The 23,538-nt window shown below is 49.1% G+C and overlaps 1 protein-coding gene across 5 annotated transcripts in view; it reads left to right on the plus strand.

Moving 5' to 3' along the window:
- PREX1 (phosphatidylinositol-3,4,5-trisphosphate dependent Rac exchange factor 1) overlaps nt 1-23,538 on the plus strand; it is a 217,770-nt gene that overhangs the window by 131,558 nt on the left and 62,674 nt on the right. For all 5 annotated transcript variants that reach the window (XR_003793079.1, XM_029219974.1, XM_029219975.1 and 2 more), the window contains exons 6-8: nt 9,579-9,740; nt 17,041-17,174; nt 22,869-22,987. Coding sequence is in view for 4 of the 5 variants with exons in the window: in XM_029219974.1 (XP_029075807.1) it covers nt 9,579-9,740; nt 17,041-17,174; nt 22,869-22,987 (415 nt within the window). In the remaining variant the exon portion in view is untranslated. The remainder of the gene's footprint in view (nt 1-9,578; nt 9,741-17,040; nt 17,175-22,868; nt 22,988-23,538) is intronic.

Below are 23,538 nucleotides of genomic sequence, written 5' to 3' on the forward strand. Positions count from 1 at the left end.
TATTGATGTATTTGATCTTGTTTCTACCACCTTTATAAAATTTTTAAATTTGTCCTCTTTTTTAATGCTTCTTTTTTTCCACCTTTCTTGCTTTATTTTGGATAGTTTTAGTTTTTTTGGTTTAGTTACTCTTGTTTTCTTCCTTCCTTTCTCCTTCCCTCACCCCCTTCCTTCCTTCCTTTCTTTTTTTTCTTCTACTAAATTGGAATTTAAAACTACGACTACCACCATCATTATCTCTCCCAATTTTACCCTCTCCTCTCTAGAACCTGGAATTGGGAGTGCAGGATGTAGACTTTTGCAGTAAGGTGTGCTAGGACCTCCTTTGGAAGTTGGATATAGAGTCACTGCATGTTGGAGCCCCACCACTGAATGTCAGTAGATACCAACCCAGGGTGTCAAACACAGGTGCCTGCAGGGCAGGTGAAAGAAGTGAGTGAGTAGATTGGATGTAACCCAGTGGGTTGGGATGGGGATTGTGACAGACTGTATAGCACACAGGTCCCGTCTATGGGGTTGGCCACCAGTCAGGTCAGCCAATTGCTGTTGTCCAGTGGAAACACAGACCAAAGGTGGCTAGAACTTCTGCTTTGCTGAGAGAGCCTGGCAATAGCATTTGGCCTGCAGCGTCTGGATTGTGACCCAGGCTCTGATCCAGTCGTGCACTGCGTAGCCAGGAGACCAAGGCTCGGAAAGGGGATGAGACTTGCCCAAGGTCACATGGCATGTCCTCATCAAAGCCAGAACGTGAACTCCCAGAACTGAGCCCTCTTCCTGCTGTCTCCCGCCATCTCTCCAAGTGGAAGGAAGGAGTTTTTAAGACCCATGAGCATTATTTCCTTTCCCCCATTAATTCCTAATCCAAGGGGCTACAGTTTTCAACCTGCAGCAGGGGCTGGAATTGTTAAAATCGGAAATATATTGTCATGAAATATATTTCATATAATTGGCATGCATGGAGGTTTTCTTTACCGTGCCAGGCAGCTTTTCAGTTCTGGGTTTTCATGGACTTACAGATGTTTTTCATTTCTTGTTTTTTTTTTCTTTTCTTTTTTCTTTTTCTTCTACTTTCAAGTGGTGGTGGGTCTTGCTAGTGCCTCTTCATTTGCATCTTGCTGTCACCCTAGACAGGGCATGCAGGGACCCAGAACTGAAATACTGGGAAGTCTTGATAATGAGATCAGAGCGTGGCTTCCTGAGCTTTGATGGTGGTGCCTTGGGCAGAGGTCTGTGGACAGACCCACAGCTGGTGCAGGATCAGCCCCTCCTGGAGCTGGATGAGGTGTCCCCAGAAAGTGGGTGTGCTCCATGGGATCCAGCCCCCATTGGTGACGTTCCCATCCTCAAGGCTGCCTTTTTCTCTTTGTAGAGAAGACAACATGACTTTCTAAGCACATGTCTCCTTTTGAGCCTCCAGGAGCCCCAAGTCACAGCAAGTAATGGGTATTGTCACTTCTTCCAGTGACAAATCCAGCTGTGTTTTCACTCTGTGGTTTTATGGATCCGTCTCCTTATGGCTGCATCCAGGAGCTCAAATGATGCCAGCGAGAATCAGCCTCTTCCCATCTCCTGGCTCAGATTTCCTCTGTGTCAGCTTTATTCCTGGGAGGCTCCCTTCTCATGGTGGCAACATGGGCCTCCAGCAACCTCAGGCCTGTGTCTGATGAGCACGGCTGCCAAGGGAGAAGAGAGTGTGTTTTTCCCGAATGTCCCAGGGCTCGTTGGGTCAGCTCGGATCCCACAGGGATCAAACCCGCAACCGTAGCAGTGAAAGCATGGAGTCCTAACCACTGGACTGCCACGGAGTTCCCCACTATGCTCTCCTTGAGCCGGTAGCTACGGCTGGGAGATGGAAGGCTCTCGAACACGCCCTGGGAGCTGGCCGGGAGTGGCCTCTCTTGGACTCCAGGACGGGAGAGAGGACAGGGGAAAACTGGGGTCCCGTCGCCTCCCTGTCTCGTGCCCTCTGCACACCTGTCTTCCTCTGCCTCTGGGCCCTGTGTTTTTCTCCTGGTCCTTTTCTGAATCTCAAGCAAAGCAGAGCAAGAAAGGGGGAGTTGGCTGCAGCTACGTTTCCTTGATGCCCGGTTTGGCCTGGAGTTTGAGGCCCAGTGCCCACACCTCCGGGGACACGATGGGGCCGCACAGAGCGGACACCAGCGGGCACCCTTTTGGTAAATGTGATGGGAGGGGAGCGGAAGTGGTGGGTTCCTGTGCTCTGACATCCTCTCTTCCAGGAAGCCCTCACCTCGAGCCCTGCTTGCAAAACCACACGGGGCTGGCAGGACTGATGTTGGGGAAAGGTTACCCAGCCTGGCTCTAGAGGGGCTTCTGCTGCTGATTCGCTGGGTGACCCCCGCACTCCCCCTCCCTTCTCTGCCCTCAGTGTTTTTAAGGAATACCCAGGGCCTGCCCCTGCTCAGACATTTCGTGTTTGTTCTAAAGCCTACTTGTGGGGGTGTTCACGCCCTACTGGTACTGTTTCTGGAGGGGCCTGTGGATGTGGTGAGGTGTCTCCCAGGTCCTGCTTTCTGGCTCTGTGGCCTTGGGCAAGAGGCCTTGCTTCTTTGTGCCTCAGTCTCCTCACCTGTAGAGTGAAGATAAAAACAGTACCTATCTCTTTGGGATGATTTGAGGATGAAATGACTTAAGAAACTGAAGTTTGGAACAGTGCTTGGTATACTTAGTAAGTGCTCAAGTGCTAGCTATCATGATTACTACTATGACTACAACTTTTACTGTTATTATTACTAGAAATAATAGTAAATGTAACAGCTATGATTAGTATGGAAATAATTATGATGATGATAAATATTGTGTCCTTACTGATGACCGACACTTTTACATTCATCATTCCATTCGATCCACACGACAACCTTAGGATCTGACTGTGATCCCATTTCACAGATGTGCACACTTGGTCCACTTGGACCCTCTGAGGTCTTGCAGATCCAGAGGGTTTCTTCTTAGTTTTGTGGTTCTCCCAAGATTCTTAACAAGCAGCTTTTGGGTTCCTTCCAGAAATACTGTTCTCAGGGTCAAGCCCTGTAAGTTCACGTAGCTGTTCCACCTTGGGTGTGGATTCCAGGGTTTTCAACACCGTAGTCTGTCTCTTTTGAACTTGACTCTGTTGTTAACTTATTAAGACATTGTGTTAAGTTCTGAACTGGGCAGGAGCCTCCTCACCTCCCTCCTTTTGCATGTGAGGCTTTTGTAGTGCAGCTCAAGCTTCCATTAATTTTGAAGATACCCATATTTTATGCTTGTCTGGGGCTGACTGGGGACACCTTTGGGATTCCGAGATCCTTGCAGTCTCTCTGGGATTGTGAAGCAGTAGAGACTCTCAAATACAAGGAATGGAAAAACTAGCTCAAACAGGCTTAAAAAAAAAAAAAAAAAGAGCCCATGTAACTGAAAAGTATGTGGCTAGATGGTTTCGGGTGTGGCTAAATCCGGCTGTCATTAGGGAATTGCCAAACTCTTTTCCAAAGCTGCCGCACCATTTTATGTTTTCTCCTGCACTGTATGAGGATTCCAGTTTCCCTACATCCTCAAGAACACTTGTTATTGTTTGTCTTTTTGATTATAGCCATTTTGGGGGGTGTGAAGTGGTGTCTCATTGTGGTTTTGTTTTGCATTTCTGTAATGACTAGTGATATTGAGCATCTTTTCATGAGCTTATTGGCCATTTGTGTATCATCTTTGGAGAAATGTCTGTTTAAATCCTTTGCTTATTTTTTAATTGAGTTGTCTTTTTTTTTTAATCAATCAATCAATTAATTAATTAAATTTTTGGCTGCGTTGGGTCCTCGTTGCTGTGTGTGGACTTTCTTTTAGTTGCGGTGAGAGAGGGCTACCCTTTGTTATGGTACGCGGGCTTCTCATTGCGGTGGCTTCTCTTGTTGTGGAGCACGGGCTCTAGGTGCGTGGGCTCAGTAGTTGCAGCACGTGGGCTCAGTAGTTGTGGCTCGCGGGCTCTAGAGTGCAGGCTCAGTAGTTGCGGCGCACAGGCTTAGTTGCTCCATGGCATGTGGGATCTTCCCGGACCAGGGATCAAACCTGTGTCCCCTGCATTGGCAGGTGGATTCTTAACCACTCTACCACCAGGGAAGCCCTGAGTTGTCTTTTTGTTAAGTTGTGAGAGTTCTTTGTATATACTGGGTGCAAGTCCCTTGTCATATATATAATTTACATATTCTGTAGATTGTCTTTTCACTTTCTTTATAGTCTTTGAAGCACAATGTTTTAAATTTTGCTGAAGTCCAGTTTATCTAATTTATTTTTAGTTGCCTATATATTTGGTGTCATATCTAGTATGCTTTGCCTAACTCAAGGTCAAAAAGATTTACACCTTTGTTTTCTTCTAACAGTTTTATAGTTTCAGCTCTTACATTTAATATTTATTTTTGTCTGTGTTGGGTCTCCATTGCTGCGCACGGGCCTTCTCTAGCTGTGGCGAGCGGGGGCTACTTTTCATCGTGGTGCACGGACTTCTCATTGTGGTGACTTCTCTTGTTGCGGAACACGGACTCTAGGCGTGTGGGCATCAGGAGTTGTGGCACGCGGGCTCAGTAGTTGTGGCACGTGGGCTCAGTAGTTGTGGCACACGGGCTTAGTTGCTCCATGGCATGTGGGATCTTCCCGGACCAGGGATCGAACCTGTGTCCCCTGCATTGGCAGGTGGATTCTTAACCACTACGCCACCAGGGAAGTCCCTATGATCCACTTCGAGTTAATTTTTGTGTGTAGTGTGAGGAAGGGGTCCAATTTTATTTTTTTGCATGTGGATACCCAGTTTTCCCAGCAGCATTTGTTGAAAAGACTGTCCTTTCCCCATTTAATTGTCTTAGTACCTTGTTAAAAATTTATTGACTATAAATGTAAGGATTTTTTTCTGGACTCTGACTTCTTTTCCATTGACCTATGTGCCTATCCTTATGCCAGTACTGTACCACCTCTTACGATTTGGAGAAAGAGTGTGCCAGTAAAGGGCACAGCAAGTGCAAAGGCCCAGAGGCAGGAATGGGCCCTGAGTTTGTGGCTGGGCAGAGCGGAGTCAACACTCCCTTGTGAACCAAGACACCAAAGCCAATACCTTCCCCTCAGTTTTGGCCCAGCCAGGAACCTAGCCAGAAGGTCCTGCTCAGTTTCAATTCTCCATGCCCAGCAGCGACCTCAGGCAGGAGGAGAGGTGGGAGCAGCCAGACGGAAGAGGGAAATAACCTTTTTCTCATTTTTACTAGCTACTGGGTGTTGGCAGCCCCTCAGGGAACCATCAGTAGAGGATTGCTGAAATTCCAACTTCCAGGGGTTTGGGATGTGGTGGCAGTGCCTCCCAGGGTGTGACAGGCCCTAAAGCTCTTAGTCTCAAGAATAAGAGAGCTGAGGGCTTTGCACTTGTGGAGGGAGGTGGGAGGAGGTAGGATCCCAGGGACACAGGCTGGAGAAGCATGGAGTAGTGGTTAAAAACGTGGGCTCTGGACTTCAATTGCATGAGTTGGAATGTTGGCTCCACCCCTTAGCAATCTTCGACCTTGGACAAGTGACCTCGCCTCTGGGTCCACCTCAACTTCCTCATCTGTCACATGTATCAGGATATATTTTAGCTACAGTGACGGAGACCCGACATAACAGTGACTTAACGTGTAATTTTATTTCTGTACAAGGCAGTCCAGGGTTTATGTTCTTCCACCCCTGGGTTCTCAGATGTTCACACCGTGTCCACGTTCCAGCCCAGGGAAAGGGGAGACAGGCAAGGAAAACGGAAGCTGCACACACCCCAGTGATCAGAACCTGTGTCCTGGTGGACGGGAATGTTGCCTTTATTCCGGGTGGCCTTGTGTCAGCTAAGAATCTGTTCTGTTGCTTTTGACCAGGGATCAGCAAGCTTTTCCTTTAAAGGACCAGGTAGTAAATATTACAGGCTTCACAGGCCGTATGGTCTCTGTCGCGACGATTCCACTCTGATGTTGTGGCTACAAAGAAGCGAGGACAGCGGGGAAATGACTGAGCATAAAGCTTCGTTTATTGCAACAGGTGGTGGGTTGGACTTGGTCTGCAGGCTTTCATTTGACCCCCTGCTTTTAGAAGGAGAGGTTGCTGGATCTGCTTTGGCGGGTTGAGCCTCTGTCACTGCTCACTCGGAGGAAACAGGGAGCTGGCTGGCTGCACTCCCCTTTTGTGCCTTGGCTGGCTTGACAGAAGTTCAGGTGCTCAAAATTCCTTACATTGGAGCATGGGGCTGGGGGTGCTTTGGGGAGTTCAACTGAATTCCACATCATAGGTCGCAGGCTTCTATCGTAGTTTTATCTGTGGACATGTCTACAAGCAGGCCGTCAGCTCCAGGAGAGTTGGGGCAGTGTCAGTGTCATCTGTGTCCTCAACAGAGGGCCCAGCCTGAGGCCAGGTACACAGGAGGCCTCACTGGATGGATGAATGGGGCACAGAGCTTCCTGGTTCCAGCCTTGAGTATCTCTTGCCTGGACCATTGTAGTAGCCACTAGCCAGTCTTCCTGCTTTTACGTTCACTTTATGTTCCCTCCAGTGCATCTTCCACTTGGCAGTCAGAGGTGTTTTTTTTTTTTTTTCCGGTACGCGGGCCTCTCACCGCTGTGGCCTCTCCCGCCTCAGAGCACAGGCTCCGGATGCGCAGGCCCAGCGGCCATGGCTCATGGGCCCAGCCGCTCCGCGGCATGTGGGATCCTCCTGGACCGGGGCACGAACCCGTGTCCCCTGCATCGGCAGGCGGACTCCCAACCACTGTACCACCAGGGAAGCCCCTAGAGGGGTTTTTTAAAGGCTAAATAAATTGGATGGTGTTAGGCCTCAGCTTATAACCCCCCATCACCTCCCCATGGCTCGTGGGATGAAACCCAGAGACCACACCCAGGCCTTACCTGATCTGTGTTTGGTGTGTGCATCCGACCTCAGCACCCATCCTTCTCCTTGCTCACTCTGCTGCGGCTTCCCTGGCCTCCTTGCTGTTTCTCACTGCCTCAGGGCCTTTGCTTGTGCTCTTCTCTTGCCTGGAGTGCTGTTCCCACAGATGTTTGTATAGCCTGTGCCCTTACTTCATTCAGGTCTCCACCCTGAGGCCCTTGTCCTCAGAGAGACCTTCTCGGACCAGTGCACCTCCCTCACCCTCTGTCCCTTCACTTGCCTGATGTTTCACCTAGCACTTAATCAATAATATGAATTATATTTACCAGAGAGGAAAGTATTCCTATTTAACTATCTGAAAGGTTATAAATAGTATAGACGTTCAGAGCACTAACCTCAGAGCCAGGCTCAAGTCTGATCCGTGACCTCAGGCAGATGACCTGACCTCTCTGTGCCTCAGTTCTCAAATCTGTCAAGTGAGGATAATAATAACTACCTCATAGGGTTGATGGGAGGATTGAGTGAGCTCAAAAAGTGTAAGCACTCACGAAATGCCGACATTATTACTGTTAGTGGGAATACTCAACTTCTGGACTGTTCTCCTGACTGTGAGCTCCCTGAGGGCCGTCTCAGTCTCTGTCCAGACCCCGGTGCTCTGGCACATACCTGTTGCTCAGTCTGTGTTTGTTGAGTGAGGAGTGAATGGAAATACGTCCCCTTTGTACAAAAAGCTCAACCCTCAGTGACCGGCCTGCCTCTGTCTTACTTCCTCCTTGAAGCCTTTCCGGCCACACTGTCCTTCCCCTTCTCTGATTTATCACGAGCGCTTTCACCACTTGGGGCTGTTGTTTGTGCCCACCCCCCACTTCCTCCCTTCCTTCCTCCCTCCATCCCTCCCTCCGCCTTCCCTGGGAGCACCTTTCCCAGCTCAGTTGCCTCCAGAGAGAGGGCTCCATCCTTCCCCACCCCTTGCTTCCTTTCTGGTCTGTCCCTGGGCCCAAGGCAGGTGCTCAGCAAACCCACAGGGTCCTGATGTTACAGAACATCTGGTCCTTGGGCCATTAGGATCCTCTCTGCAGAAAAGAGGCTGTTCACGTTCAGGCAGAGAAGAAGTGAAGTGACTAGAGAAGACCTATTTTTGGAGCTGGTGCTCCGCAGGGCGTTCTCAGAACAACACCTGCCTGGCCCATTGCGGCCTGCGGGCCCTGCTAACGTGTATCATCCTACGGAAGCAGGACTGATAATGGTCAGCGTAGACTGAGTGCGCACTGAGGCTGTACTTTCCCCCAGAGCTGCTTTTCCTGAAGTGTCTGATTTACCCCTCACCATGACCATGAGCGGAACCAGATGGCCGGGTTCAAATCCACATTCCTCCTCCTACTTCTTGGAGCCTTTGGACCATCCTGCTGAGCCTGCATCTCCTCCTCTGTTAAATGGATAATAACAGAACCTACCTCCCAGGCACAGAGTAAAGGCTCATCGTCACCATCCTCCCCCACATCACTGGTTTTCAGTCGATGAACCTGAGGCTTGGCATGGAGGGCATCTGGCCCGAGGTCACCCAGCCGCCCAGGGGCGGAGCTAGCCCTGGAACCCATGTGGGACGGTACTGGGAACCAGCCCACTGGAGTGTCATATCTGTGATTTTTGAGGGAGCAGAGAGATGGAGAGATACTGGAACATCTGAGCATGTCAGGGCCAGATGATTAGAGAAACTTATCTCTGCCGGCGCGTCGGTTGAGTGACGCGGCCTGAAAACCTTCCCTGATATCTTGAGACCCAGCTGGCCTCTGCCGTCTCAGTTCCTTTCTCATCACACTTACTATGGGGCTGAAACCCTTTGATTAAGACCAGCCTGACCTTTAGAGTGTCCCAGCCTGTGCCGGTGGTGAGGTGCGAGATGAGAGTGAGAAACAGTGGGGCAGGGGCTTGCAGATTAAGCCCCCGACTGGCGTCTTTGTCCTCTTTACATGTATCCTCCACGTCCCTGTGAAGGCAAGGGGTTCTTTATACCCATTTTACAGATGAGAAAAACTGGAGGCTAGGGAGAGGCAGTGTCTATGGCCACCTCTCTGGAAAACTGGCCTCTGTCTCTGTCTCTTTCTTTCTCCTTCTCTCTCTCATTTACTCTCCTCCAGCCACACTGCCTCCTGGCTGTTTCCCTTACAGACCCCATACACTCCTACCATGCCCCTTTGCGTTTGCTGTTCCTGTTACCAGGCATGCCCTTCCCCCAGATTTTTGCAGGACTCTCTCCCTTGCTTTATCCAGACTCTCTGTTCACATGTCACCCCCTCAGAGGGGCTTCCTTGACCTCCCAATTTGAAAGAACACCCCCTTTCCCAAGACCTTCTAGCCCCTCATTCTGATGTGTCTTTGTAATATTTGTCACTGATTTTTCTTAATTTTGGCCCACCTCCTTTATTAGAATGTAATAGCCACCAGATGAGGAATTTTTCTGTTTTATTAACAAATTTGTCCACAGACTCCAGAACACTGCCTGTTGGGGAGGAGCTGCTCAGGGGACATTTATTAAATGAATGAATGAATGAATGAATGAATGAGTGGTGTTCTCCAGCTCCAGATCACAACTTGTGTCCAGAGTAGAGCTGGGACTTGGTTCAGGCCTGGGTGTCCCGGAGGCTGTTTGGTGCCCTCTGGGCTGATGTTCCTCATTCCTGCCCTCTCCTCTACCCTAGGAACTCGCCAAGAGGACCCCCGGCAAGCACCCCGACCACCCCGCGGTCCAGAGCGCCCTGCAGGCCATGAAGACTGTCTGTTCCAACATCAACGAGACCAAGAGGCAGATGGAGAAGCTGGAGGCCCTGGAGCAGCTGCAGTCGCACATCGAAGGCTGGGAGGTGTGTCTGGGGCAGGAGGAACCTTCTGGGCTGGGGACGGGCCCGGGGGGTGCACAACTTGGGTTCAGACTGTGGTCTGGGCACCAGATTTGGCCTGTAGCATATTTTGTTTGGCCTCCATGGTGTTTGCAAAAAAAAAAAAAAAAGTTTAATTATTTTTCAATTAGGTCCACATAAAAGTCTAGATTTAAAGTTTCTCTTAAAAAATCGGTAACACTGAGCCCCCATTTTCCATGGCAACAGCCTCTGGAGCCTCTAGTTTTCCTCCATCCCCACCACTCCCCAGTCACTCTCCTTCACATGTTGCCTGTCTGCCTGGTGTCCCTTGAGCTTTTGATGCCAAGGTCAAGGGTAACTTTTAAGGGTTCACTCCAGGATAGAATTCTGGCTTTGACACTCCCGTACTGGGTGACTGTAGGCAAATGTCTTAACTTCTCTGAACTTCGGTTTCCTTATCTATACCTGCGTAGAGTCGGTGCTCAGTAAGTGATAGGTATGGATGTTACTATGGTGATGATTATTAAGGGATGGGATTCCTGAGATCTTCTGCTGTGTCTTCCTTAAATTATTAGAGCTGTCCTAAAAAACCTGTAGGATGAAATGGGAAAATCTGAATCAATAAAAAAGTCAATATCCGAGTAAGTACAGCTGGAATGGGAGATGAAGACTAAAGAGGAGCGACTCTTGGACGCAGATAATTTTCTGAATCATCTGTCTTAGACCCTTTGGGTGTGCTACCACTGGCTGCATTTGGGATTTCCACTTCATCTCCCTGTGTTGGGGAGTCCTAAATGCGACCGTATAGGTGCGAGGTTGAGGGTATGGCTGCAGAGGGGAGGGACCTGTGCTCTGGAGGAGGTGGGTGTTGTGGATTAGTGTTTGGCATGTACCCACTCTCCTCTACCTGGCCTTCCCGCCCGGCTGGAGAACAAATAGTTGCATTTCTCAGACTCCTTTGTAGCTCAGGTTTGGCATATGATTGGCCAAGATCAGATCCAGCTGCTCGAGATTTGGAAAGCGGGAGTGGGACGGAGGCCGCCCTTGTGCTGTTGGTGCAGCAGAGCACAGCCGTGGTTCTGTTTGACTTTCTGTGATAGCATTTGCAGAGGGCCCGGTTTCCAGCTTCTGAGTGTCAAGAGGAAGGGCATCCACTGTGTTGTTGGTGGTGTGTATCTAGCAGGATGGGGTGGCTTTGTAGCTGAGAGTTGAGGCAACAGCTTCTGAGGGCCTGGAAGCAGCTTGGGCAGCATTTCCCTAGAATATCAGCTCGGGCAGGTGGTGGTCTGATTCTCCTGGAGGAGAACTGGCTTCCCTGGAGGGCCAGTTCTGCAGTGTTCTTGGTTTTTCTGGCAGCTGTGAGTCTAGGCTCTTCTAACCCCTCCAAGGATTGGATAAGGCCCTCATTTCTTTCTGCTTAAAATGCATAGCTTGGTTTCTGTTCCTGCACCTGAAAATTGTGTCAGGATGTGTCCTCTAAGGAGTCACATTTCACCTTCATGGTGTCAGAGCTCTGATTAGGTTTCTTGTGATCCTCTCAGCCTTCCCCTCTATGGTTCCATGATGGCAGCAGCTCCAAGCATCATGTGTTCCAAAGCAGGAGGAGACAGGGGCTCGGCCAGGGCAGTGAGGGGGAGCTCTCCTCCCTAGTGGAGGAAAACCTTTCCCAGAAGACCTTTCCAACTCATTGGCCAGAAGTGCGTCAACTTGGTCACTTTCAGCAAATGCGCTGACCTAAAGAGCACATACAGTGGACACGGTTAAACATCTGCCTGTTTGGGCTTTGAGCTTCCTGGCAGCCAAGGTAAAAAGAGCAGGACACCGAAGTTACTCAGCATTCATTGTCAAAAAAGGAACAAGCTGAGCAGTTCTTCTGGGTGACAGAGAGTTTCCTGGCATCCAGCTAGAAGGGAAATTTCTCACGTGAGCCCCTGTGGAGAGAGTATTAAGCAAGCGATTTGGCAGCCAGAGCAGAAGTGATTTCCAGATGCCTCCTGGTAAGGGCCTAGGGAAATAGGAACTAAGGGTCTTTGGGGTCCTTGTTGACCCTGAACTATCTGCAGTTTGAGAGTGGCCCTTGTTTTGATCTCTGTCGCTGGGTAAAGTAGGAAATAAAGTGACGTAGAGTAAGAATTGCTGACAATTTACTGAGCACCTATTACACATTTTCAACGCTGGAAGAGAGGGCAGTTGTTATCCCTATTTTACAGATGAGAAAACTGACGTGCAGGGTCCTGGCTTTGGTGCCCAGCCTTTTTTTTTTTTTTTTAAATTTATTTAATTAATTAATTTATTTTTGCCTGCATTGGGTCTTCGTTGCTGCACGTGGGCTTTCTCTAGTTGCGGCGAGCAGGGGCTACTCTTTGTTGCGGTGCACGGGCTTCTCATTTCAGTGGCTTCTGTTGTTGTGGAGCACAGATTCGAGGCACGCGGGCTTCAGTAGTTGTGGCACATGGGCTCAGTAGTTGTAGCTTGCAGGCTCTAGAGCACAGGCTCAGTAGTTGTGGCGCACAGGCTTAGTTGCTCCGTGGCATGTGAGATCTTCCCGGACCAGGGCTCGAACCTGTGTCCCCTGCATTGGTAGGCGGATTCTTAACCACTGTGCCACCAGGGAAGCCCCCAGCCTTTTAACTTACAGATTATCCTGCCTTATGCAAGTTTGTCCTACTCTCCTGGCCTCATTTTCCCCTACTTGTCTAATTTCAGAAACCTCTGAAGTTATCTCCTGGCGTCATTGTGAGGGTCAAGCGAAGGGTAGAACATGAATGTTCTTTGGAAAATGTGAAATGGTTTTCTGTATAGTAGAAAGGTTTTTAAGTTTAATCCTCAAGATGACTTGGGAAAATAATACATTCTAGCTAGAAAAAATAACGTTTAACAGTGAAGCTGCTTGTAATAGCTTCATGCCCTCAGTAGTTAGAACCTCAGGCCAGGCCAGGGCACGAACCCGCGTCCCCTGCATCGGCAGGCGGACTCCCAACCACTGCGCCACCAGGGAAGCCCGCTTTCTAATCTTTTTGTTTGACCTCTTGCCAATCTGATTAGAGGGCTGTCATCTCTCTTGGAATATGGCTGACAAGGGACTTATTTCTGGAGGAGGGGGAGTCTTTTCTTGGCCACTTTCTTGCTGTGCGCTTGGGCTTGCATCATTAGTTTGATCTCCAATCTCTGGGTTGTTTTTTTTTTTGGCCTGATCCTCTGTAAGCCCATTGTCCTTTTTAGTTGTGGGACTGGTTTAGTTAAAACCGGATAAGTTAATCCATAAATCCATTTTACTGAGCACAAGTAAATGGGAGTATGTTGCCATACTGTGGATGTGAGTATATGAGCCCACCCCCTCTGCTTGGTGGGGTACCTTTGCCTCAGTTTCCTCATCTGTACAGTCTGGCTAATGGCAGGATGCCCCACGGGTCACTTGAGGATTCAGGGAGTGGATACATGCAAAGCGCTCAGAACGGTGCTTTCTTTATTGGATCAGAGTAAACGCTCAATAAACGTCAGGAGGAGCCGTGGCAGCAAAGCAGGACTTCTTTCTTCATTTTTTTTTAGATGAGAAAACATCATGCAACTTTGCCTAGGGCTCATACCAGTGTGGGCTGACCCTCCTGCAGAGGGACACTCCGGACGTTGGGCCCCGCAGACTTTCGTGAGAAGCTCACTGTCATAAAAAGAAGTGCATGTTCTTAATAAGAAAGAAATAGAACACACCACTCTTGCTGGCTCTGGAAGCCCTGCTTTAAGAGACCATCAACTGCACTCACCCACGAGGGACAGAAGGAAATAGGGGTGAGGAAACATAAGACCATTAAAAACAAGGACCATAAACAGAAGTTCTTGTATGTTCTTCCCACCCTCCCTGGGATGCCTTGTGCTCTTGCCCCGTCGAAGACCCCTGCTCTAGACCAACAGCTGCATAAAAACACCTTCAGGTTACCTTCTAGGAGGCGGCACAGGGTATAGTAGAGGTGAGTGGATAGGATGGTGGGACCGCCTGTCTGGGTTCAGGCCCCAGCTCACTCACTGACCATCTCTATGACCGTGAACAAGTCACTTCACTGCCCTGTGCCTCAGCTTCCTCCTCTGTAAGATGAGGGTTGTGAGGATTAACGGAGTTTTGTAAGATCCTTAGAACTGGAGTTGGTGGGTGGTTAGCCCTATGCCTGTGTTAGCTTTTGTCATCTTCTCTGAATGTCACCACTTCAGTTCTGCACCGTCTGAAAGAGGACTCCAGCCCTGACTGGCGGACACCTTGGTGCTCAGCCTCTTCCCTATGTATCTGATCCTTAGCACCACCCCTGACCTGGGATCAAGGATTCTGGGGAAACCGAGTGTCAGCTGGGCTTCTTAGCAGGCCTGGGGTGGAAGGGGCCTTCCCCTGTACTGTCCTTGGCATTTCAGATGCAGTTGGCTGGGTGGTCCTTGGCCAAGGCCAGGGAGGCAGCTTCCCAGGCTGGGTGTGCTTCTTCTCTGCCGTCCCCTGACATTGGTCTAGGTCTGTGTGACCTCCAGGCTCTTGGGCCCTACAGCTGGGCCAGGTACTAGGTTCATATACAGTACATACGAACGAGTTCCATTCCAAGAGTGTGTTTGTAAGTCCAGTTTGTTCACGAGTCCAACAAAGTTAGCCTAGGTACCCAACTTTTTTTTTTTTTTTAATTTATTTATTTTTGGCTGCGTTGGGTCTTCGTTGCTGCGTGTGGGCTTTCTCTAGTTGCAGAGAATGGGGGCTACTCTTCCTCGCGGTGTGCGGGCTTCTCGTTGCGGTGGCTTCTCTTGTTGCGGAGCACGGGCTCTAGAGCGCAGGCTCAGTAGTTGTGGCACGCAGGCTCAGCAGTTGTGGCTCACGGGCTCTAGAGCACAGGCTCAGTAGTTGTGGCGCACGGGCTTAGTTGCTCCGCGGCATGTGGGATCTTCCCAGACCAGGGCTTGAACCCGTGTCCCCTGCATTGGCAGGCGGATTCCTAACCACTGCGCCACCAGGGAAGCCCGGTACCCAACTTTTACAGATAACGCCAGACACGAAAACTAAGTTATGTGATTGGACATGCAAACACATGTTCGCATCTTTGAAAGTTCGCAACTTGAAGATTCGTATGTAGGAGACTTACTGTACAAGCAGCCAAAATCTCCCTTTGGAGCCTGGAAGGGCTGGTGGGTGGACATGAGTGAGGTGGAGGAGACAGGAAGCACATGGTCTCGAAGGAACTGTCGAGTTGCTCTGTGCTCTGAGCTGGCCCATGGGCCACTGATGGAGTCTTATCTACCAGGGAATCGCACTCTCCCTGTTTGCAAGGATACTGGGGCTCCAAGGGGCTCTTCATCCCCTAGCCCCAGGGCAGCAGGGGTGCTACCTCGCTGGGTCGCTGTGCTGTGGGCATCACATATCTGCCTGTGGCACGCAAGCGTCCAGGCTGTGATTTCTGTTAACGGGTGTGTGCTTCTGTCCTGGGCTGCACAGCTCTTGATTGCAAAGAAGCTGGTTTCCCAGGACCCCGAGTGGGCCCCAGAGAGGGTCTCTGGCACCATTGGGCAAATGGATTTGCTGCTTCTAGCCGGCCCGTGGGCACAGAGCAAACCGACTGTGACAGCAGTTGGGGAGACTGCAGTGGGCAGTTAGAAAACAGCCTGATTTCTGAGTTGCCAAAACCAGTTTCCCATACTGGGTATCAGAAATAATTGAGTCAGCAGATCTTTCTGGGGTATGAACGCCTTGTCACTTCTGGGCGTTGAGTGTCTGGGGAAGGAGATTCTATGAAGAATTCTCCTTTCCTCCCCAGGTTCCTTTCCAGGCAGAGGTAGCATCATGTCTCTTTGTTGTGATCTGCAGGTTGGTGAAATGAATTTCCCCTAAAATACCACTTTTGCATAATACCCCCTGGGCCTAAATGTCAGAGGCACCCCCTTGCCCACCTGTGGATGGGGCCTCCAACCTTATCTTGATGTATTTAAAAGTACATCAAGTATTTACAGTTGGCGGCTGTAAGAAAGAGAGACTTCAGTGGCTTAAATGAGATAAAAGTTTATTTCTCAGTAGTGATGCAGGCTTGGGGTGGGGCACCTCTGCTCCATTCGGACTCTGGTCCCTTCCAACGCCTTCCTCCGTCCTTTGCTACGTTGTATTCCACTACCGTGGCCATCTTCCAGCCTATGGCAAGAGGAGGGAAGAGAGGAAAGGGAGGGAGGCAGTTTTCTCAAGGAAATGATATAGAAGTGAGGCATACTGGCCATAATGTGGTCACGTGACCACGCCTGGCACAAGGGATGCTGGGAAGTGGAGTCTGTGGTTGGGCAGCCATGTGCCAGCTGAAACTCCATGCCTATGACGGAAGAGGAGCACGGATTTGGGGACCCTCCGGGGGCTTCCTTAGCCGGCATTCTGTGCCCTCCAAGGTCTCTTTCCAGCTTCCTCTCTGTTAGCACTTTGGGATCTCTCTGCCCCTGCCTTGGTCCCCCCAGAGTTCCAGATGGACCTGTGTGGTCCCTGGCTCTGAGGACTCCTCCCAGCAGGGACCTTGCCTATCCCTATCCTCAGCCTCTTTATCTTCGCCATCCTCCCAGGCCCATCTTGCTCCTCCCCGGTGCCTTTCCTGACCACATTGCCCTGAACCCCATGGAGGTTCAGTGAACGTCATGCACACCTAACATCTTGGTCGTTTAGCATAGATGACCAGGTAGAATTTGGGAACTGATCCCGTCTATTCTCACGTCCTGAGCTAGAGAGGGTGCTCTCAGAATCCTCTGCCCCTGGTGGAACTCACATTGCATTGGTCACCTGTTCTGCAAGCATTTATTGAGCACCTACTGTGTGCCAGAGAGTGCAGTAGGTGCTGGGAATACCGTGGCAAATGCTTGATAGATGCTTGATAACGCTTCCTGTCCTTATGGAAGTGGCATTCTTGTGGAGGAGATAAAGTAACAAGTCAAGACACGAATAAGTAAGGGGAGGAGGAGAGAGGCAAAAACCCAACCAAACAAAACCCATAACAAAACCAGATGTCAACTAGGGCCGTGTGAGCTGAGTGAGTCCTTTCACCTCGCTGAGCCCCAAGCCCCTGTTCTGTGAAACGGTCATCTGTGTATGCTCCTGCCAGCATTGTTCTGGCACACTCACCAGAGGGAAGCCATCGATCAGGCTGTGTTGGGTTTCTGTCTGCTCACAGATGTGCCTCCAGTGGTGCATTGAGATTTTGGGGGTGCGAGGGAGGCAGGTGCAGGCTCTGTCTGTGGGAAGGAAGGAGGGCTTTTCCAAGGGAGCTCCTGCATTTGCCAGCTCATGCACCGCAACCCCCCATCGCTCTCCCAGGGCTCCAACCTCACGGACATCTGCACCCAGCTCCTCCTGCAAGGGACTTTGTTAAAAATCTCCGCGGGCAATATCCAGGAGAGAGCCTTCTTCCTCTTTGACAACCTCCTTGTCTATTGCAAGCGGAAATCCAGGTGAGTTGCTGGGGAGACTGGGACAGGGCTGCCCGGGTGGGCCGGGAGGCTGGGATTGGGTTGAACTCTTGACATAGGCTTGTCACTTCCCTCTCTAGGCCTCCCTTTTCTCTTCTGAGTTCAGGGATTTGTTCTAGATCAGCACTATTCAAGAACATAGGTTATTTAAAATTTTCTGGTAATCACGTTAAAAAGAGCAAAAGAAATAGGTGGAATGAATTTAAATAACATTGCATTTACCCCAATATGTGCCCAAATATTATTATTTCAACTTACCTTAAAAATTTATTAAATAGGTATTTTGCATTCTTTTTAAAAATTTACGCTAAAGCTTCAAAATCTAGTCTGTATGTTACACTTATAGCACATCTCAGTTTGTACTAGGCACCCTTTAAGTGTTCAGCAGCCACCTGTGGCTTGTGGCTGCCACAGTGGACAGTGTAGGTCGAGACGATCATGGAAGTTTGGAGAGTCTTTGTGCCACCAGAATCCTGTGATTCTAAGATCCAAAGGTAGATGGTTTGAGGGGAGGGAAGTCCTCTCCTGTTAAGTTTTTTGAGGGAAAGATAGTATCTTTGTCATCTTTGTGTCTTTCACTGGAGCGTCTTAAACTTGTAGAGTGAATGGCTGGGTGGGTGAGTGGTAGACTGCTGCGGATGTATGTATGGTTGGACGTGTGGGCAAATGGGAGGAGGGATAGATGGGTAGTTGCAGGTTTGGGAGATGAATGGGAGTGATTGTGTGTGTATGAATTGATTCGTGGATGGACGAACGAGTAGATGAATCAGTGAGCAGTCAGGTGGTTGGAGGTTTAGGAGATGGCTGGATGGAGGGGTAGATAGAAAGTTGGGGGAATCTGTGAATGTTTGGGTAGTTGGAGAAATGGAAATGAAGACATGATGAGGCAGCAGAGGTTGTATTTATTTATGTATTTAAATATTTATTTATTTACTTTTACTAGGTTGTGCCAGGTCTTAGTTATGGCTCGTGGGCTCCTTAGTTGTGGGATCCAGTTCCCTGACCGGGGATTGAACCCAGGCCCCCTGCATTGGGAGCGCAGAGTCTTAACCACTGCACTACCGTGGAAGTCCCTAGGAGAGGTGTATTTAAATGAGAGGTGTGTTGGGGTCTTTATGTGTGGTTTGTTGAGTGAATGGGTAGATGGGTGGACGGTTGGATGGTCATAAACTTGGGAGGCTGAGTGGGTGGTGGAGGTTTGGAGATTAGTGGATGGATGATCGGTTGGATGGGTGTGTTGAAGGATGATTGGTTGATGATTGCCAGGGTGCTTGGACTCTGGTACGGGAGGTTGGTTGATAGGATGGTTGAGTTGATGGATAGGTGGATGAATGATTGGAGAGACGGAAAGTTAGGAGACGGAGGGGTAGGGGCACGAGGGGATGGTTGGATGCATGAGTGGGTGGGTAGATTGGTGGACCAAGAGAATTCTTGCCTTTCAGTTTTCTCGCTGAGGAGGTAGAGGACAACTGACCAGTGCAGCCCTTTTTGAATTAAGCTTCCTGTTATTTTGTTTTAGGGATGAAATGGTGACTTTCCAGAGGCTTCTTTACTCTTTTATCTAGCAAAAGTTAGGGCTGAGGGGAGGTCCAGATCCTGGGTCCTACTGTCAGCATCACCTCCAACTTCCATTGTGGCTCTGGGCTTGTCACTTACTGTCTGTCTGAGCCTCGTTTTCCTTGTCTGATTCTGCTGGCCTCCTAAGGTGGTGGTGAGGAACCTTTCCACAGGATGAATGAGGGCTTTCCGTGTGAGTGTGGGGAAGCTTCTCATTGTCTTCCTCCTCCAGCCTGACCTCTCTGAGCCTCAGTTTTCTCTTCTGTAAAATGAGGTTGATAAACCCCTTCTTACAGTAGTGTTTGCTTAAGAGCAACTGTTGAATCCCTGCTCAGCCATTTCTCTAGCTCTGCGACTTTGCCTCTCTTTGCTTCAGTTTTCTCATCTGTAAACTAGGATGAATTATCATGTATCTTGTACCGTGTACAAGGGCAAACATGTTAAGTGTGCCTGGCACATAGTAAGTGCCCAGAATAAGGAGTGGCTGCCATTACTGTTAACTTACCTCCACACGTGATGTGTTCCTATTCAGTGCGATCCCACGGGTGCAGCACCTGGCACATAGTAGGTGCTTTAGCCACAGGCCCCTCCCCTTCCCCCCTTTCCTCCCTGTTCTGGGACTTGGTCCTTCTGGTCAGAGGCCTCCATCTCCCTCTTTCACCATCTCTGAGTGGCTGGGTCAGTGTGTCTCTTTCTCATTTGATATTTTATTCCCGTTAGTCTGTCTGCATCTGTCTCATGTCCTCCTATCCCCCCATCAATGCCCCCTTCTCCTTCCTCCTTGCTTCCTGCCTGTTCTCACTGGAGCCATCCTGAGAGTCCTTCTTCGACAATGCCAAGGCCACTGCCAGCGTCCACCCCTAGCCCTTCCCCACCACCCGCCGTGGGCTGTCTGAAGCAGGCACTTCTCCCAGAACACTGGGGTTTAGAAAGCAGAATGTCCCTTCAGGCCTCTGTGACCTCCCAGCCTGGGCCACGTTTGCTCAGCCTTCAGTCACCCTGTCGTGGGCCCTTCCTCCACTGGAGCAGTAGCAGCTGACGCCGATTGTACTGGACACCCAGTGGGTCGTCTAGGGCGCACGCACTCTTGTAAGGCCGTTTCCTGTCTCAGGCCTGCAAATGAGCTGGGCTGGCTAGAAGGAGAGGGCACATCTGTCGCCTGGGAGAACCTGGCAGGCGGCCTCCGCCCCTGCTCTGGGTCAGGAGCCAGAGGGCTGGGCTCCGAGAGGTCTCAGAGGGATTGGGCATTGGTGGATGGAACTCGCAGCGTGGCTCTGACGTAGTCACAGGAAACGCCTGATGCTGGTAGGTGTCTGTCTACGGTCGTGTGTTTGCCTGGGCCATGCCAGGCACTGCCCCTCCGGGTTGTGGGTCGGGGGAGGTCTCTGACTCAGAGTGCTTCTGGTTTAATTCAAAAGCAGAGGCTCCTTGGATGTCAGAAGTGGAAGGGAGAGTTTTTAAAAACGCACCTCCCCATTCTTCAGAAGGCGAAACTGAGACACAGAAGAGCTAAGTCTCATGTATCTCGACTGCTTGTTTAACATCTTAGAGGCGTCGGCAGCGTGTGGTGGTTAAAGACTCAGAGACGCTGCTGCTTGCAAGCTGTGTGACCTTGGGCAAGTTATGTCAGCTCTTTGTGCCTCTGTTTTCCTGTCTGTTTAATGGGGATGAAAGCAGTCTCCATCTCATGAGGTGTTTTTTATAGATTAAGATAAAACATGTAACGTGGTTAGAATGATGCCTGGCACATGGTATGTAAGGTAGAAGAAATCTAAATCCGTATCTTCCCTTGGGTGTGTCACAGACAGCTTACACTTAACTTGGGTCTAAAACAAGACTCTTCATTTTCATTGTAACTCCTGCTCCAAAGCTTTTCCTCCTTGAGTCGTCGTCGTTCCCAGTAAATGGCACCATCATTTACCTAGGATCTCAGGCCAGAGTTTTAGTTGTCCTTGATTCTGACCTGCCTCACCCCCCATCACCAGCAAGTGCTTTGCATTCTCTCATCAAACGTTGGTCAGAACCTCAATGTAATTATGATAAAAACTCCAGGAGGGAGGTTGTGTGTATATGTACGTAAATGATTTTAAAATTTACATGGAAACAGAAAGAGACAAAAATAGCTAAAGACAGTTTTGAAGAAGAACAAAGCTGGAGGACTTTTATTACTGATACCACAGCTCACTATAAAGCTATAGTAATTAAGACAACGTAGTATTGGTGTAAAAACAGACAGAAAGATTAATGGAATGGAGTAGTGAGTCCAGAAGCAGACGTACATGTAAGCAGTCATTTGAATTTCAACAGAAGCACCAATGAGATGCAATAAATGGTGCTTGGTCAGTTTGATATCCAGTGGGAAAAATGAGTCTTGAACCCTTACTTCACACAGTATACAGAAGTCATCCTCAGATGGATTATTGATTTAGCTGTGAAAGATAAAACAATAAAGCTTCTAGAAGAAGGCATAGGAGGCTATCTTCATGATCTGGAGGTAAGCAAAGATTTCTTAAATTGGACAGAAAGTATAATTATAAAGGAAAAATAGATTTATCAGACTACCTTAAAATTAAGAACTTCCGTTCATCAAAAGACACCAAGATGAGAGTGAAAAGGCAAGCCACAGAGGAGGAGAAGATCTTTGCAATCCACTTTGCAAAGGACTCATATCCAAAATATATAGGCCAAATTTGGCCCTCTGCCTATTTTTATAAATAAAGTTTTATTGGCACACAGCCATGCCCATTCATTTTTGTGTTGTCTGTGGATGCTCTCATACCTCAAGGGCTGAGTTAAGTAGTTGTAACAGAGACCATATGGCCCACACAATTGAAAATGTTTACTCTCTGGCCCTTTTTCAGATGAAATTTGCCGAGCCCTGCTATAAATCATTAAGAAAAAGACAGACAACCCAACAGAAAAATGGTCAAGGGACAGTCATTTCACAAGTGGAAGACACCACATGGCCAATAAACATGAAAAAGTGCTCGGCCTCATTATTCATCAGGGAAATACAGATGAAATCTTTATTAGAGACACTCCTTTCTGCTGCCAGAATGGCCCAAATGAGAAATTAAATACCAGTTATGGAGGATGTGGAGCAACTGGAATGTCCCTATGCTGCTAGGGGTGGGAGAATTGATACGGCTTGGCAGTATCTACCAAAGCCGATCGTATGCATTCCTTATAACTGAGCATTTCTTCAACCCGAAGAAATGCTCACGTATGTTCTTCATAAGACATGTGCCAGAACATTCACAGCAGCACCAAACTGGAAGCAACCCAAATGTCCATCACCATCACCCTGTGTGATTCCACGTATGTGAAGTTCTAAAACAGGCAGAGTGAATCCATGAGTTTAGACGTCAGGGTAGTGGTTACCCTTGCAGGGGGTAGTGACCAGAAGGGGGCGTGATGGAGGGCTTTTGGGGTACCTTCTGCCCTCCTGTATTGGAAGGTATATTCTCAGAGACTTTGTTTTGTTCCCTGCTGCAGCCCTAGCACCTAGAATAGTGCTTGGTGCCCAGCAGGTATTTTCTTGAGTGCCTGTTGAATGCATGGGTGAGTGACTCCCCTGGTCCCAACTTGGTATCCTTCCCATACGAAGCACTGGTCAGATTGTTTGTTGAGTGACTAAATGGGTGAGCAAGAGAATTCACCTGAATGAATGAATGAATGGTGGGTAGGTAGATGTAAGTGGTTGGATGGATGGACTTCCTACTCCAAGTTCCTCTCCATTCTGGTTTTATTTCAGGAAGTTCCTGTTTGTTAGGCACCCTGAGAGTCTCTACCCATTTTCTAGCCTAGAAGAGTGGGTTTCTGTTGCTTCTTGTTGGTTTCACATCCACATCTCCTGTTGGCTCAGAAGTAGCTCTGGGAGGTCAGCAAGGCTATTAACCCATTTTCCAGATGAGGAAGCTGTGGCTGAGAGTGGAAAAGTGACTTGCTCAAGTCACCCAACCACCAGCCAAAATGCCATACTTCTGACCTGGTTCCCGCACTTCTCCTGTCCCCGGGCGCCCTTCTGTGTTACTGCCTTGCTTCCCTTTGCTCTGTTGAAGACGGTTGAGCCCCAAGGAGAGGAGGCATAGGGGACATTGACCTCCCACTGTCTTTCAGGGTCACTGGGAGCAAGAAATCCACCAAGAGGACCAAATCCATCAACGGCTCCCTGTATATCTTCCGGGGTCGAATCAACACTGAAGTCATGGAGGTGGAGAACGTGGAGGATGGGACAGGTAGGTCCCCACCCATGCCCTGCCCGAGCGCAGCCCCCTTGCTCTACAGCACAGTCTCTGCTGCGGTTCACCAGTGTTTTCCTTTGATCGGGAAGGATAACCTGTCCACAGAAAAGTGCCTAAAACATATGCACATAAAGCTAACCCCCGGGTGGTCACCATTCAGGTTAAGAAATAAACTGCTACCTGCACCCCAGAAGCCCCTCACACGCCCCTCCCTGGCCACAGTGCCTCCTTCCCCCCCGGAAGTAACCACTCTCTGAATTTTGTGACGATGATTTTCTTGCTTTTTAAACATATTTTTACCTCCTAAATATGCATTGCTAAACATTTTAATTAAAATTTCTGTTTTCGAACCTTATTTAAATGGTTATATGATTACAAATACATATAAAATTATATATATGTATTTCTTATTATTATTGCTTCTCACTGTGTTTCTCTGGGTAGCACTGGCCCAGAATGTGGATTCTATTTTTTTCTTTTTTAAATTGAGGTTTAGTTGATTTACAACATTCGATTAGTTTCAGGTGTACAACATAGTGATTCAA

The sequence above is a fragment of the Monodon monoceros genome, unplaced genomic scaffold, assembly GCF_005190385.1.
Source record: "Monodon monoceros isolate NGI ecotype Baffin Bay Population unplaced genomic scaffold, NGI_Narwhal_1 Super_Scaffold_13, whole genome shotgun sequence".
Lineage (NCBI taxonomy): Eukaryota > Metazoa > Chordata > Mammalia > Artiodactyla > Monodontidae > Monodon > Monodon monoceros.